The following is a 14,600-nucleotide window of genomic DNA, read 5'->3' as shown; positions in this document are numbered from 1 at the left end:
AAGCCAGGGCAATGGGAAAACCTGCAACAAATGCCCCTCCTGGCCCCACACACCTGGGCACCACACCTCAGGACTCAGTCATTCTGGATGCAGGAAGAAGTCAAGAAGGAGGCAAGTGGGTATGAGGATGGGATCCCTGATGGGATGGGACTTTAGAACCTCTATGCCCGGGGAAGTCCATGGACATAAATATGAACGCAGGCATAATCAGGGACCTGGACTCTGAGCTTTTGGCTCTACTGAGGCAGAACTTGCACACTCCCTATTTACCAAGCTACCCAGGGATGCACCTGGCACTGGTTTGATCAGCTTTCCTGTGAATCTCTGCAGGAGTTGAGGTCCAAAGGCAGAAACCCTGGCCACTAGTTCTTCTCCTCTGATAGCCTTGCTCTGTGATTCAGTGGAATATAACCCTGTAGATGCTCAGATCACCTCAGGCCCAGGAAGCCTCTTTCTCTATGCAAAAAGCAAAATTCTGTCAGAGACACTGCTTCTGGGGGAAAGAAAGTTGTAGGCTTCTAGTAAATTTGGATGAAAGAAAATGCAGAAGGAGACACAAAAAGCAACTGCAATTTCAAATCCTGGTGTTGCTACACGTGGTGAGCTATGGCTTTGTTTATATTTTAAATGTTTATTTCATTATGGTTATGAATCTGATGGATTCTACTGTAGAAAATGAGAGGAAGAGCCCAAGTTTTTATATTTGGGCAAATTCCACAAAATGACTCCCTCAAACTTAGCATATACCCTACCATCTGTGTCTGAGCATTTCTGTCCCCATCACAGCTGTCATACCACCCATGATGATCTGCTGCTGGCTTTGCGTTGCTGAGAGAAACCCAGTGATCCTTGGCTCATGTCATCTCTCCTTCCTCAGCCATCAGCTTGCTGGGTTGTTTCCTGAGTCCCTATGTTCTCAGGCAGCTGTGTTTTGGGCTATTTATGCTTTCTAACTTTTCCCTGTATTAAGCATCCTGCCGGGGAGTCAGTCATTGTGTCTCTGTCTTTCTGCTTGGACTCCAGGCTTAGAGGTGCAGACATTGGTGCAATGTTATAAATGATGTAAGAATGTTCATGTGCATGAAAGAACTGCTCCCCAGCAACACTGCTCCTCACAAATGATTCTTGTGCATATCACTTCCTGTACTTGCCTCAGTTTTCCTGTGAGTGTAGTCAGTTATATGATTATTTTGGCCTTCTAGTGTGGTTCCAGCTTATCTACAAATGGTCATTTGTTACAATGTGGGTGAAATTTTCTGTGTTTCTCATTTTTATTTCTTTTATTATTGCTATGTTTGTCTTCCATGTGTCACACGATGAGTAGCTCTGTCAAATCTTTAGTATGTGGCACAGAGGGCTGGCAAGCCCCCACTGTACACTGACAGCAGTACCTGTCACTGGAGGAGAAACCCAGAATGATGTGGGAGCAGGGCACCTGCCTTAGAGCAGCTCTGGGCACAGCAGTCCCACGGCTCCAGATGAAGCCTCTGCTTTCCTTCTGTGGGCACCTAGCCTGAAGGAACCTTGCTATGCTGCTGAGTTCTTGAGATGGCACCTGTTTGGGAACTGGACAAAGCACAAATGAGGTCAGGGGACTAAGACTAGGCCCTCAGTCTCTCAGATCTCAGTGTCTGTGATCATTATAGCCCCTGGGCAGGATGTGTGTGTTCCAGCAGCCTAGAGGCCTCGTGACCACAGAGTACAGCAGGACAATGGGGAGCAAGGGGGAGCTCCAGGGGCCCAGAAGCTGAGCACTTTGGGAGGAGGGGACTCCCAATATAGAGAAGTCCACTGCAGAATTTGTTTGATGGTGGGGACTAAAGTGGAAATTTACTATGATTGTTCTCCAAATGATCCATCATGTGTTCTACAACCAATTATTGAATAATCACTTTCCATAAATCAGTTTCTAATATCATAAAGAGCGTATTTATTTTTCAGAACACATATGTATTAATGAACACTCTTTGGGTTTTCTATTTAGCCCCTATATCCACCTTTCTATTCTGACATCTGTGATGTCCTACATTTCAGCATCATGTCATTATTAACTTCAGATATTTTGCAGGATTACCCTAACTTGTATTCTTTCTAAAGATTCCCCAAATTACATCCTGAGATTTGCTTGTGTAGCTCACTCTTCTGAAATGATGTTTTGGCTGTGGGTACTTCCCGCATCCTACGAGTTTCAACCTAGGTTAATGGGTTTGTTCAGGCAGTCATTCGGGGTGCCTTTATTAGTTCTGTGGTGCTGTCCAGAACCACAAGAAAGTATGAAAACATGAAATAAACAGGTCTTATCATCTGCAAAATGAAGTCCTGAGCATCACAGTCTATGTTTCAGCCTGGCCCTAACCTGTCTTCCTAGTCACATCTCCAGCTAACTCAGTTCCAACCAGACTTCACCTGGGTTTTCTTTGCTCTGTATCACTGTCCATGTTTCCTTGTTTTCAGAACCTCTCTCATTTCTGTTCTTTCAGTTCTACATATTTTGCAAAACAGCTAAAAAATTCACTTCATCTTTAAGGGTTTCCCAAATTTCTGCTACAATAAGAAAGCACACTTTTGTAGCTGTGGGGTCTTTGACATATGTTTAATTCTGTCCTTCACTTTCTCACTGACTGCAGTTCTGCTTCCCTGGCTGGGTCACCTGGGGGACAAAGATCCACCTTCAAATTTACCTACCAGATCCCTGCAGGGAGCCCTTTGTGTGATCCCCAGTCCATGAAGTGAGTGCAAGCCTACTCACTCTCTGCCATGACTGTCCTTACATTATAGGAAGCTCACTTGGGCAGCCTCCTGGTCCTGGCCACATGCATAACTGCATTCAGTAATGAGTGCACTTTCAAATTTGAGGAAGAACGTCTGAACAATTCCCATTATGGTAAGTATGGTTTCAGTGTGCATTATGTTACTGCAGCCTAGTAGATGGAACCTACTGGTGGATGGACGTGTCTGAATCTTTCTGGAAAGAGAGGCAGTGAGATCCAGAAATGGAGTCAAATGAGGATCTCCTCCATGGCCTCAATTTTATCTGGCTGAAAATTAACTAGAGGCAGGCAGCAGAACCACTGAGCTAAATCCCTGGCCTGAGAATTAACTAAATAGTTTTTGAAATTTATGAATACCCAAGCTCCATCAAAAACCTGGTGAAGCAGAATTTCTGATTTCAGAGCTGCATATTCTGTAGCTCCTTGATTGACTCCCACAAGCAGTCAGGGCTGATAACCTCTTTCAGTATCTGAAAAGGCATTGAGATGTTTGCTGAGGTCCCAAGCCAAGGGAGTGCTTCAGGGAAGCGGGTCAGTGGGGGCAGTTGTGAGAATGCATTTCCAGGGCAGCCCAGGTGATGCTCAGTGTGTGAATCCTGCTAAGATATTCCAACCTCAGGGTACTCAGCAGCAGGTCTAGCCTTGGTTGAATGCTGGGATCACTTGAGAAGCATTTTCGAGTTCTAAACACATGGTATAATGTGTCCATAACCAGAGATACAGATTTCATAGTTGGGGGGGTGGCACAGGTGTTTAATTTGATTTGCATAGTTTTTGCTTATTTCTTTGAGTGCTAGGGATTAAATCTAGGGTTTTGTGCATTCTGAGCATGTGATCTTCCACAGACCTTTTTTAGTGCCCATGATTTTCACATGAGTGCACACAGTTAAGAGCATCTGATGCAAAGCAAAACATGCACAGGAGTGCAGCAATAACTCAAAGATGTTCCAGCAGGAAAAAGTGGGACAAGTGCCTTGTGGCTCCAATAATATTAAGGAGGATAGCCAATAATATTAAGGAGGAATATGGAAACATATTGTGGACAAATTTAAACTTTGTGTAGGAAAATATTATAACTGACCTGAAATGCACAGCACTAGAATATAACCTTGCAAGAATACAGGGCACTTCCTTACACATCTTTGAAATTGCTTATGATTACAGGCCAGGAGCTGGCCTCAGTTTCATTAGGAACTTTTTTCAATAACTTGGCTTTTGACTCCACTAATAATGTCCTATTTGCCATTTTTAGTTTGCAGGGATGATAATGGAAAGATCCGCATAAGGAACACAAAGTGGATGACCGATAACTGTGAGAGGTGTACTTGTGAACCAGGTGGAATTAAATGCTGCAAAACGTGAGTCTTATGCCAACGTGGCCAAGCAGGACATGACTGAGAAGAGCAGCTTCTCCCTTGCAGTATTTTTTCATCTGGGCATTTTTCAGAGATTGTATTTTGTAGCACAACTTAAGCTAAGGTTTGCATAATTCCCAACTGACCGTCCCATACCTGTCCAGCCTGCCTGACTGTCAACACCTCGACCTCCAGCTCAAGGCACATTTACTACCCTTCACCAACCTGGATCCACCCCTCATCACCACCCCCAGTCCAGAGTTATCAAGAATGTGCTCTCTCTCTCTCATTACTTTCCATGTTTGTTTTCTACAGTCAGTTGCATTGGGTACATTCATACTGTTCTGCAACACCCAACACTCATTCTGAGTTCTTTCATTTGCACAACTAAAACTCAGTGCCCATTCAACCATTACTGCCCTTCCTTCACCTAGCTTGTGGCCCCCATTGTTTTCCTTTCTGAATCTACAAGGATCACTGCTCTAGGAGCCACAGAGAGCTGTCTGAGTTTAGCATGACATTCTCAAGGTTTATCAGTGCTGCAGAGTGTGTTAGTGTGTGTCCTTCCTCTTCATGGTCCGTAACATTGCAATGAATGGACAGAACACTTTGTGCTTACCCATTCACCTGTGGATGGACCCCTAGCTTGCTTCCTTCTCAGTTTTATTTCTGTTTAGCTGTTTTTATTTTTATTTTTTATTTTTTTGGTACTGGGGATTGAACTCAGGTCCTTGTGCTTGCAAGGCAGGCCACCAAACCGCTGAGCTAAATTCCCTGCTCTTTAGCTGTTTTTAAAGCATGATCTGTAACTTAATTCTGAAATACCCATATGCACATAGATTCCTGAAGATAGAAAAATATATCCAAGAGAACTTATGCTTTTCTAGGATTTGATCTGAAGCCTTCACCCTGAAGGTTTACCCACACTCATGCGCACACAGCTAGAGAGAAGAGGTGGGAGGTGTCAGGGATGATCGGCAGTGCACCTTGTCCGGCAAACCCTGTGTTGTTTTATGTCTAGACTTGAACTCAGGGCAGGTAAAATTCATGCAGATGTTTTGGCAGGGCTTGTGCAGATGACAAAAATGTATCCTCTGTTCACAGATAGCTGCAGGCCCATACCACCAGTCTCTAGCTTGTAATGTTTTCCAAGAAAAAGAGTAGCATTTGTTTTGTTGGGGTTGCTGATGAACCCAAGACCTCATGAATGGAAATTCTCTACCACTGAGCTACGTCTGCACTCAAAATGGGTGTCCTTGTTTCAGAAGCATAAATATGAAGTAACATTTACCAACCTTACCTCAGAATCTTGTTACAACCAGGAGTCTCAGAGTCTTATGCCAATCTCATAGGTAGAAGAGTATGCAGGTGATTTGAAGAGAACACCTAAGTCAGATGACAGGTAAATTGTTTGGAAAATCAGCCTATGTTGATTGAGAGGGATAATGGTCAATGCACAGTGGATTAGGAGACAAGTCCGATGTCTAGACTTGGGCAGAGCATGGAACATTGCAGTGTCTAAATGTTGCCTGTTACAGGTGCATTGGTTTCCTGGGGCTGGCTATTTTTTTCTTTCTTTTTTGTTTTGTTTTGTTTTGTTTTGTTTTGGTACCGGGGATTGAACTCAGGTACTGGCTATTTCACTGTGTCTTCATAGGAAGTGACAGTCTAACTCTGAGGTGTGGGTGTGTCCTGGCCAGAGTCAGGGCTGATTGACCATTCCTTCCTCATAAGAGAATGCTACCTTGTTGTATCCAGAGCATATACTGCCTTTCAGTGCAGGGTCATCCTAGTATGTCTGTAGAACCCTCCTCTATGGCTCCTGGGGACTCGGGTTCAGAAGAGGAAGGGTTGCTCCTAATAGTGATGAGGAAAGACCCTTGATGCTAGAGTCACAGTGACCTGAGTTTGAATTTTCTTTTCCTTTTGTAGTTACTGTGTGCTCCAGGGGGAGTTCTCAGCTTCTCTCATTTTCCTCATTGTGAGGTGGTCATCATCAGGTGGATGTGAGAACCCAATGAGATTTACAGGTATCCATTTACCCAGTAAAAACAGGGCAGCTTCTCTGGGCTTGGTCTGCGGTCACAAATCTAGGGCAGGTCAGGGTTCCAGGTGCACTTTTCTTCCTTTCTGCTGTATTTCCTGCCCCATGTGCCACACTGCTCCACCAAGGGACAGGTGCTCATTTGCCCCCCATAAGAGAACTAGCTCCTGCTTCCCTAGAACTGCCTCAATCCTCACCATGTCTGTTTTCTCATGATCTTTCATTTTTATTTTGGGTGTGGCACAATATCCATCTGGCTCGGCTTCTATGGAACAAGAATTGATACTATGGCACCTCTGCAGGACATTGCCCAGATCTCCACATCATCAGAGAGTCAGGCCCAGGCTGGGGCTTTCTGGCCAGGGAAGGGAGGTGTCCTGGCCACCACTGTGCCCAGTCTAGCTGTGCCCAGACCCAGCGCCCAGAGCGCAGTGAGGGAGGCACAGGACCAATTTCGCCCAGCCTCATTTCTGAGCATCTGACCACCTAATGACTGTGATGTCCCTGCTGAGTCTCTCCCAGCAGTATCCCCTCCCATGCTAGGTTTGAGTGGAATTAAATTTGCATCCAGTGATTACCCTGTGTCCCAGCAAGTTGGTCCTGCACACAGATGGTAGAGTTATGCATGTTCACATCCTTAGAATAACTTGCAAATGTATTTTAATCATTTTGGAAGTAAACTACACTACATAATATATTCTATTTTGACTATTTTTAAATTGTAGAATTTAGTGGAATCAAGTACATTCACACTATTTTGAAACCATCACTACTATTTTCCAATTTTTTTAAGTAGCATTTTTTGTTTTGGTTTTCATTTTTTTCCCCCACTGGTTCTCTTGATTCTTGGCCTTGAATCTGCAACCTGCCTAACTCAGCTTCCCAGGTAGTAGGATTACAGGCCTTCAACACCTCACCTGGCTTTGTACTAATATTTCTAATGACGTCAGACCAAAACTTTGAGCCACGTAAGGTGTACTTTTCACTCCTTATTCCTGCCCACTGCTTTCCATTCTTTTGAGTTCTGTACTTGGAGTGGCACTGTTGAGCCATATGAATCTATGGGGTTAACTTTTGAGGAACTGCTATTTTCCACATTGCATGTACCATTTCATCACCCCACCTGCGCACAAGTTTTTAAGGTTTAAAGAATAAAATGACATTTTCTTACATGTGTAAACAAAAATTTACTAGGTATCAAACTACTAAAAATTACAAACAACAGGGAAAACAGTTATAGTTTCACTGCCTAAACATAAAAACATTTTATCCTAATTTCTGCTCTTTTCTACACTCATTTTATTTTATGTAGTGGATATGAAACATTATGTTGCCTTTTGAGGTCAGATATGTCCACTTCATATTCCAGTATCATTACCACATGATCACATCATACTTTTTCAAAAATACTTCATAATGCAAGGTAATCATACTATAGTTGATCACATTAGAACCATAGAGTCCAGTGCATGATTACAATTGCTGCAACTCACAAGATGATGATCCAAAGGTAGCCACTGTGCTTGGTCCCCTACGTCAGTGCCCAGTGCCCTGGTCCCTGGGAGCAGATGTCTGCTCCCCTTCCATTACACCCCAACCATTAAAAGTATCATTGTTCAGGGGGTCATCAATGAGTATTAAGGAGACACTGCATAGGACAGCTGCAGAAGAAGATGGTAACATTGTCTTTTGTTTACAAAAAAACCCATGGCCATCTCATGGAAGGAAACATTGTCCCAAGTGGCTCTGGTGCTGGCTGCCTCTGTCCAAATAGGATGGTTACAATCCAGGGCCATGAGATGGAAGCCCTAATCTGTGCTCCACTCAGTGTGCAGTGCATGATCCTGAAAAAGTGACCCATTTTGATTATCATCTCCCTGGGTGCTGTGACACTGGCCTGGGTGGCTCCTTGCTGCTGTTGGTGGAGTTAGCTTCTCTGGTACCAGGTCACCCATGCCATTCAGGGACAGCCCTTTCATTCCACACTCCAGCTGCAACAGTGCTGGACACTTTCTAAACAGAGCATGTGGGAAGGACTGGGCAAGGCTTCCCTGCCCTGGCATTTGACTGACCTGCCCATGTCCTGCCAAAGTGTCTACTACTTTCTGTTTATGTATGGAGAAGTCTGCCATTCATGTGAGTGATGGTCTATGTGACTTGTGGGCTAGGCAAGTCTAGGAGGCCAGAATCTCACTCTTGGGGTGCCAGTAAAGCAGTGTCCTATATTGATGAATGGGATCTCAGCCAGCTGGCATGTGGGCTGCTTCAGGGTGAGGTTGCTGATGTCTTCATCCTTCTAACAAGCCTTGGTCTTGCCTCCATGATAGAGTTCATATACCTGAGTACTACGACAAAGTCAAATGCCAAGCCACCTTCCACAAGGAGAAGTGTGTCTACACTGTGGTGGAACGCAATAACCCAGAAAAGCATTGTCCAGTCCATGCCTGGTCGATGTAGTGTTCTCCTGTGGGTCCAGTATTCCCAAAGCCAGCTTCCTCCTCCTGTGACCTCTAACAGTCTGCAATTGTGTATTCCTACCTGGCAGTAAAGCATTCTTATGCAAACTTTTGATCACGTGTGTTTTTTACATTTCCTAATTATGTATTCAGTGATTCCATATTACAAAGCCACAGGCATCCAAAGGAAGAGAGAAATAAATGTAAATGAAAATTACAACGTGTTTCCTTCATAGCAATCAATCATTATGCATCCTTTCCTAGGAACCATGGCCACTTTTGTCACTTCTCACATATATCAGCCTGTGTTGCAACCTTGTGGACAAAATAAAAATAAGTGTTGCCCAACGATGAAATCAGATTCTCTTTTCAGCATGTGGTGTTCATAATCATGCCTCCTTCTCTCCTTAGGCAGTGTCTTCTCTCCTCTGTCCCCACATCTCTTTGCATTTGCCCAAAGTCACAGCAGAACAGGCCAAAGGAGTTCCAGCAAGATGTCATGCAGGTTTAGAGAGAATCAAGACTAGGGCTAGAGGTGAATACCTCTACCTGCATACAGACCCCAACATGGGTGACTCCAGACAGTGACACATATGCCTCGCTTTCAGTGTGGTGGAGACCATGTGCTGGCTCGCCAACTGCCTAGGATCCAGCAGTGAGCAGAGGTCTGGCCTCTGCTGTCCTGAGGCTTAGAGCACTGTGTGTGCCTGTCAGGTCTCAAAGGGGCAGTCAGTGGGCAGCTGATTCAGATCTTCATTACTGCACCCAACCCTTTCTGTCCAAACTTCCCATGTAGGTCCTAAACAGTTCAGGCAGCTCGTAGGGTTCATGGCCAACATGGGTGATAAAACATGCTCTGGCCACTTTAAGATCCAAAAAATTTCACGCAGAGTCTACGTGTGCACTGAAGAGACCCTGGAGGACAGGAAAATTAACTGCTGACACAGCCCTGTCTCTTTCTGCCTGAGGAGGTGATGATGTTTGGCTCTTCCTGGGGCTGTTGGCCTCTGGGACCCTCACTTCTGGTATTCTTTCTTCTTACCTCTTTCCCTGTATGGGGTGTGACTGATCCTATAGCCTCAGTGTTTGAGTCTAGGTCCTGCATTCTGTGCTGGGGTTGCCACTCCCTTGGAGGGGTGACTCTTGGGCTGCATTCATGATACCCTATCATGGTCTTGTCCTTTGCTGATAATTTCAGGGAACCTGTTGGTGTGAGCATGGGGTCCTTCCATGCAAACCAAACCTGAATATTTGCCACTTGAACATTTGGTCAGCAGTACAACAAAATAAAACAACCCCCCAGGTGGGTGTAACTACCCTGGCAGGAGTACAAGGAAGCAATCTGAGTTCTCAGTGTTGTTTACTCAATCCTAAAGACAAATTGCAGCAACCTATACTCACATATTTGCATCATGTAAATCAATGTGTACACATGTAGTGTAGCCTCAAGCACATTGCCATTGCTGCTCAGCCATCCTTGCCATCCCCATAGGCCTTCCAGCAGCTGCAGTGAAGACTTCTCCCTGTTAGACAGTCACTTCCAAGATCCCTGTTTCCCCAAACCAGCTGCCACCATTTTCTTCCTAACTATATCTAAGAACCTAGTTCCTCTTTTAATGGGATCCAGTTTTGCCAGTGGATGGACAGAATGTCTCACATGTCCCCCAGCATAGTGAGACAACTATGGTTGACAACAAATGATTAAATATTTCACAGTAGCTAAGAGAGTTGATGTTTTGTGTTCTCAACATGGTGAAATGCTTCCCAGGGTAAAGGATATCCTAATTACTCTGATCTGATCCTTAATTATTGGACAATTACATGTGTTTAAGTCCACAATGCATCCACAAAATGCAAAATTACTGTGACAGTAAAAAATGTATTTGAAAAATAATCTGACTTTTCCATGTAGTGCATGTCAGTGAAATCAATAATATATGTCATTTTGTATCTTAGACATGTATTTTTCCATCTGAGTAATAAAACTAAATATCTACCTTCTGATAATATTTGGTATGAAAAGATCACTCAGAATGATTTTCTGCAGTGTATTTGTCATCAAAAAATTTGCTTCATTTAATTTGATTTACTCAGTAGGTGTGAAAATGACAATCAGCAAGATCAGAAATATGAAATCAATGACTTAGTTTCCAGACTGAGTAGTGATTGTATTCAGGTATCACTTGTTTCATAGCCCAATGCCAGGCTATCATGTGACTATTATTCAATACACTGAATGTTTTTTCTTGTTTTATTTTTTATTAAGTTCATTGGTACACTTTAGGTATACAATATGATGACATTCATCATTGGGAATTTGAACCTTTACGTGATATATCTTGGTTCTTATTTTTTCCCCATACCCCTACCCTCCCTCCAACCTCTCCACCCATTCCTGTTTATAAAGACTTTGTTTCTATTTTTTCCTTTTCTCATATTTATTCCTTTTACTTCTTTCCTTTTCCCCTACCCCTCCAAATTCCTCTTCCCTTTTAGAACTTTTGTTCCTATTCCACATTATGTAGTCTACATTTTGATCCTTATTTACATTTTCAGAGAAACTATTCAGTATTTACACATGTCTGTCCTATTTATTTCATTTAAGAGTATGGGTTCAATGTGCATCCATCAGCCATAGCCATTTCTAGTTTCTCATTCTTTAGGGCTTTATGTGCTCCATTTTATTAAAAAAACAACATTTTCTTTATCCATTTGAAGAGTAACTGGGCTGTTTCCAAGTTTTAGCTATTACAGACTTTGCCACTATGAACATGTGTGCACATATATCACTGTGGTATGATTCAAAAAAATATTTGGGAAGATACCCAGCAGAAGAATAGCTGGGTCAAATGGGACCCCTAATTCTAGTTTTTTGAATTATCACTATACTGATTTCCACAGTGGTTGCCCCAGTCTGCACTCCCACCAACAATATTTAAGGGTTCCTTTTTCCCCACAGCCCCACCAGCACTTGTTATTGGTTGATTTCTAGATATCAACCATCCTTTCTGGTGTGAGGTGGAATCTCAGTGTTGTTTTCATTTGTATCTCTCCTTGCTTAGTGATGTTGAACATATTTTCATACGTTTTATTTGCTGTTTGTTCTTCCTTGTTTGAGAAATGTCGGTTAATTTCAGCCCACCTTTGGATTGGGTCTTTAAATTTGGGAGATCTGATTTTTAAAGTTCTTTATAAATTCTAGATAGTAGACCTCTGTCTGAGGAACAGCTGGTAAAAATTTTTTCCTGCATTGTAGATTGTCTCTTAATACTGTTGGTTTCTTTTGCTGTGTAGAAGCTTTTTAAGAAGATGAGATACCACTTGTTGATTCTTTATGTTAGTTCATGTGCAACTGTGGTTTTGTTCATAAAATCATTTCCCTACACCAATGTCTTCAAGAGTTCTACCTAACCTCTCTTCTAGGTAGTTTAGTGTTTCTATTTTAATATTTAGATCTGTGATGCATTTTGATTTTAGTATGGTGCATGGTGAGAAATTTAGGTATAGTTTCAATCTTTGGCAAGTTGAAACCCAATTTTTCTAGCAGCACTTATTAAAAAGGCTATCTTTCCTCCAGTGAGGGTGGTTGGCTCCTTTGTCAAAGATCAGGTGGCTGAGTACGTCTGGAGTTGTTTCTGCATATTCTATTCTGTTCCACTGATACACGGGTCTCTTTCTTTGCCAGTACCATGCTGTTTTTATCACAGTGGCTTTGCAGTATAGTTTCAAGTTGGGGATTTTGATATCCCCTACCTTGTTTTTGTTGCCTAGAATTGCTTTTGCTATTATAGGTCTCTTGTCCTTCTCTTTCTCCTTCTTCTCCTTCTCCTCCTCTTCCTCCTCCTGCTTCTCCCACTCCTCTTTCTCCTCCTCCTATTCCTTCTTCTTCTTCTTCTTTTTCCTTGGTACCAGGGGTTGAACTCAGGACCTTGTGAGGCAGGTGGTGGCACCATTTACTAAATCCTCAGTCCAAGATCTTTTCTTCTTCCAAATGAATTTTTGTAAGCCATTGGAATTTCAATTGCATTGAAACTTTATAGCAGTTTTGAGAGAACGGCCATTTTCACTCTATTAGTTCTTCCTACCCAGGAACAAAGGATATTTTTGCATTTTTTATATCCTCTTCTATCTCTTTTTTCAGAGTACTGTAGTTCTCAGAGTAGTGGCCAGTAAAAGGCCTTCATTCTGTTTGTCAAGAGTATATTGAGATAAGCTTCTGTACAAGAAGATAAATTTATTGTTTATATATTTTTATTTTTATCATTAGTACATACTGGCAATAAAAAATTATTGCATTCACCTTTTAGAAGTAGTACATATACATATTGCATCTTAGCCTTTTTCGTTTTCTCTTCCCCTCCCCCCTCTCACCTCTGCTCTAACCTTAGATCCAATATGCAAAAAGTCTAATACCCTATTTCCAATTATCTATCTTTTATTTTACTCCTTCATTTACTGATACTTCCAGTTTTTCTAAAAGAGAAAAGCCATATGTTACCTAGTGTGTTTATTTCACTTAACGTTGTACTCTCCTGATCCATCTGTCATCCTAAAGAAATATTCAAATTTTTCTTTCTTTATGGGTAAGTAGTTTTCTAATGCCACATTTCGTTTAGCCATGTAATTGTTGAATGGCATATAAATGAGTTCCATAATTTAAGTGTTATTAATCGTGCTGCTATAAACATGGATAGGGATTTATCACTGAATTATGATGACTTTAATCCTTTGGGAAGATGCCCAGAACAGGTATAGCTGGGTCAAATGAAATTTCAATTTTTAGGGTTTTTTTTTTTTTGAGGAGTCTGAATTCTGGTTTCTACCATGGTTGTTCCAGTTTACATTCCCACCTACAATGTAGGCTTCCTTATTCCTCACAAACATGTAGACTTTTGCCATTTTTTGTTAAAAGCCATTCTACATAATTTTGCAGAATATAGCAATCTCAGTTGGAATTTGATTTCTTTTAGACGTTAAAGTATCTTTGCCCCAATTTCCATTGGGCTTTAAATGTTAAGCTGAACAATCTGATGTTATTCAGATATGCTTACCTTTATAGATTGCTTCCTGGGGTTTTTTTTAAAACAGCTTTTAGTATTCTCTGATTGTGCCGAATTTCTGGAATTTTGACTGCAGTATGTCCTAAAGAGGTTCTTTCCTGGTCATATATTAGTAAATATTACAAAACAACACAATTCATAGCACACAACCTAAGTGTTGGGAAGTGTATGTGCAAACATAGAGCACTCAGTACACTTTCAGAAAGGGGAGTCCAAAGATTGTCCTCTGTATTAGCAAGACCAAAGTGTGAGAAACAGTCCACCTTCTTACACAGTAATGAGAAAGGAACCAGTGTGAGGAAGAGAATCATTTGATACCTTCTTGCTCTCTCATAAATAGGATAATGCCTTTTGGACTTCAGCCTAGGCCTAGAGCATTAACTAGGTTCACATTTGGGCTATTCTATAGCTTCACAAAAGCATCTTCAGAATCTGACTCTGGTGATGGGCATTCAAATCCTGAAGCTTTTTTGTGGGAGAAATCAAGTAAGCACATGTCATATAACTGCCAATCAACTCAGTGTAGGGTGAAGGCTCAGTAAAGAACCATTTCTTCTTCTCCCTCAGGTCAATGGCAAATATATATCATGGGTGTGAATCAGGGTAAACACATAATTGCCTATGGACCTGATATATGAAAAACTCATACATTGTATGAATATGTGGTTCTGGCTGCTAAGAAACTGTAGATATTCAGTGTCTTCTTGGCCAGTTATCTTTCGTAGAAGGTCAAATGTATGGGGACCCTCTCCTGTATAAATGCTCAGTGTCCCTGCTTCTGGGTACAGCTGCTATCAGAGGGCAATCAATCCTCCATTTGCCTAGCAAAGGGGATGTAAGGGCAAAATAAAGAAACGGACACTTACATAATTTCAAAGTACATGGTGAGCCAGGAAGTCAGTTCCTCAGAGTAT

At 42.1% G+C, this 14,600-nt stretch overlaps 1 protein-coding gene across 1 annotated transcript; it reads left to right on the top strand.

The window, feature by feature from the left end:
* The first annotated feature begins 360 nt into the window (after positions 1-360).
* Positions 361-8,718, top strand: LOC104861247. The gene is made up of 5 exons (XM_019207270.1): positions 361-599; positions 2,779-2,884; positions 4,024-4,129; positions 6,059-6,156; positions 8,498-8,718. Exons 1-5 carry the CDS (start codon positions 420-422, stop codon positions 8,716-8,718), a joined length of 711 nt encoding a protein of 236 aa, XP_019062815.1. The 5' UTR covers positions 361-419.
* The last annotated feature ends 5,882 nt before the right edge of the window (positions 8,719-14,600 follow it).

Source organism: Fukomys damarensis, unplaced genomic scaffold, assembly GCF_012274545.1.
Source record: "Fukomys damarensis isolate Sample0158 unplaced genomic scaffold, DMR_v1.0_HiC HiC_scaffold_1, whole genome shotgun sequence".
Taxonomy (NCBI): Eukaryota; Metazoa; Chordata; class Mammalia; order Rodentia; family Bathyergidae; genus Fukomys; species Fukomys damarensis.
The sequence above is the reverse complement of the archived record's forward strand: the minus strand, read 5'-3'. Positions and strand labels throughout refer to the sequence as shown.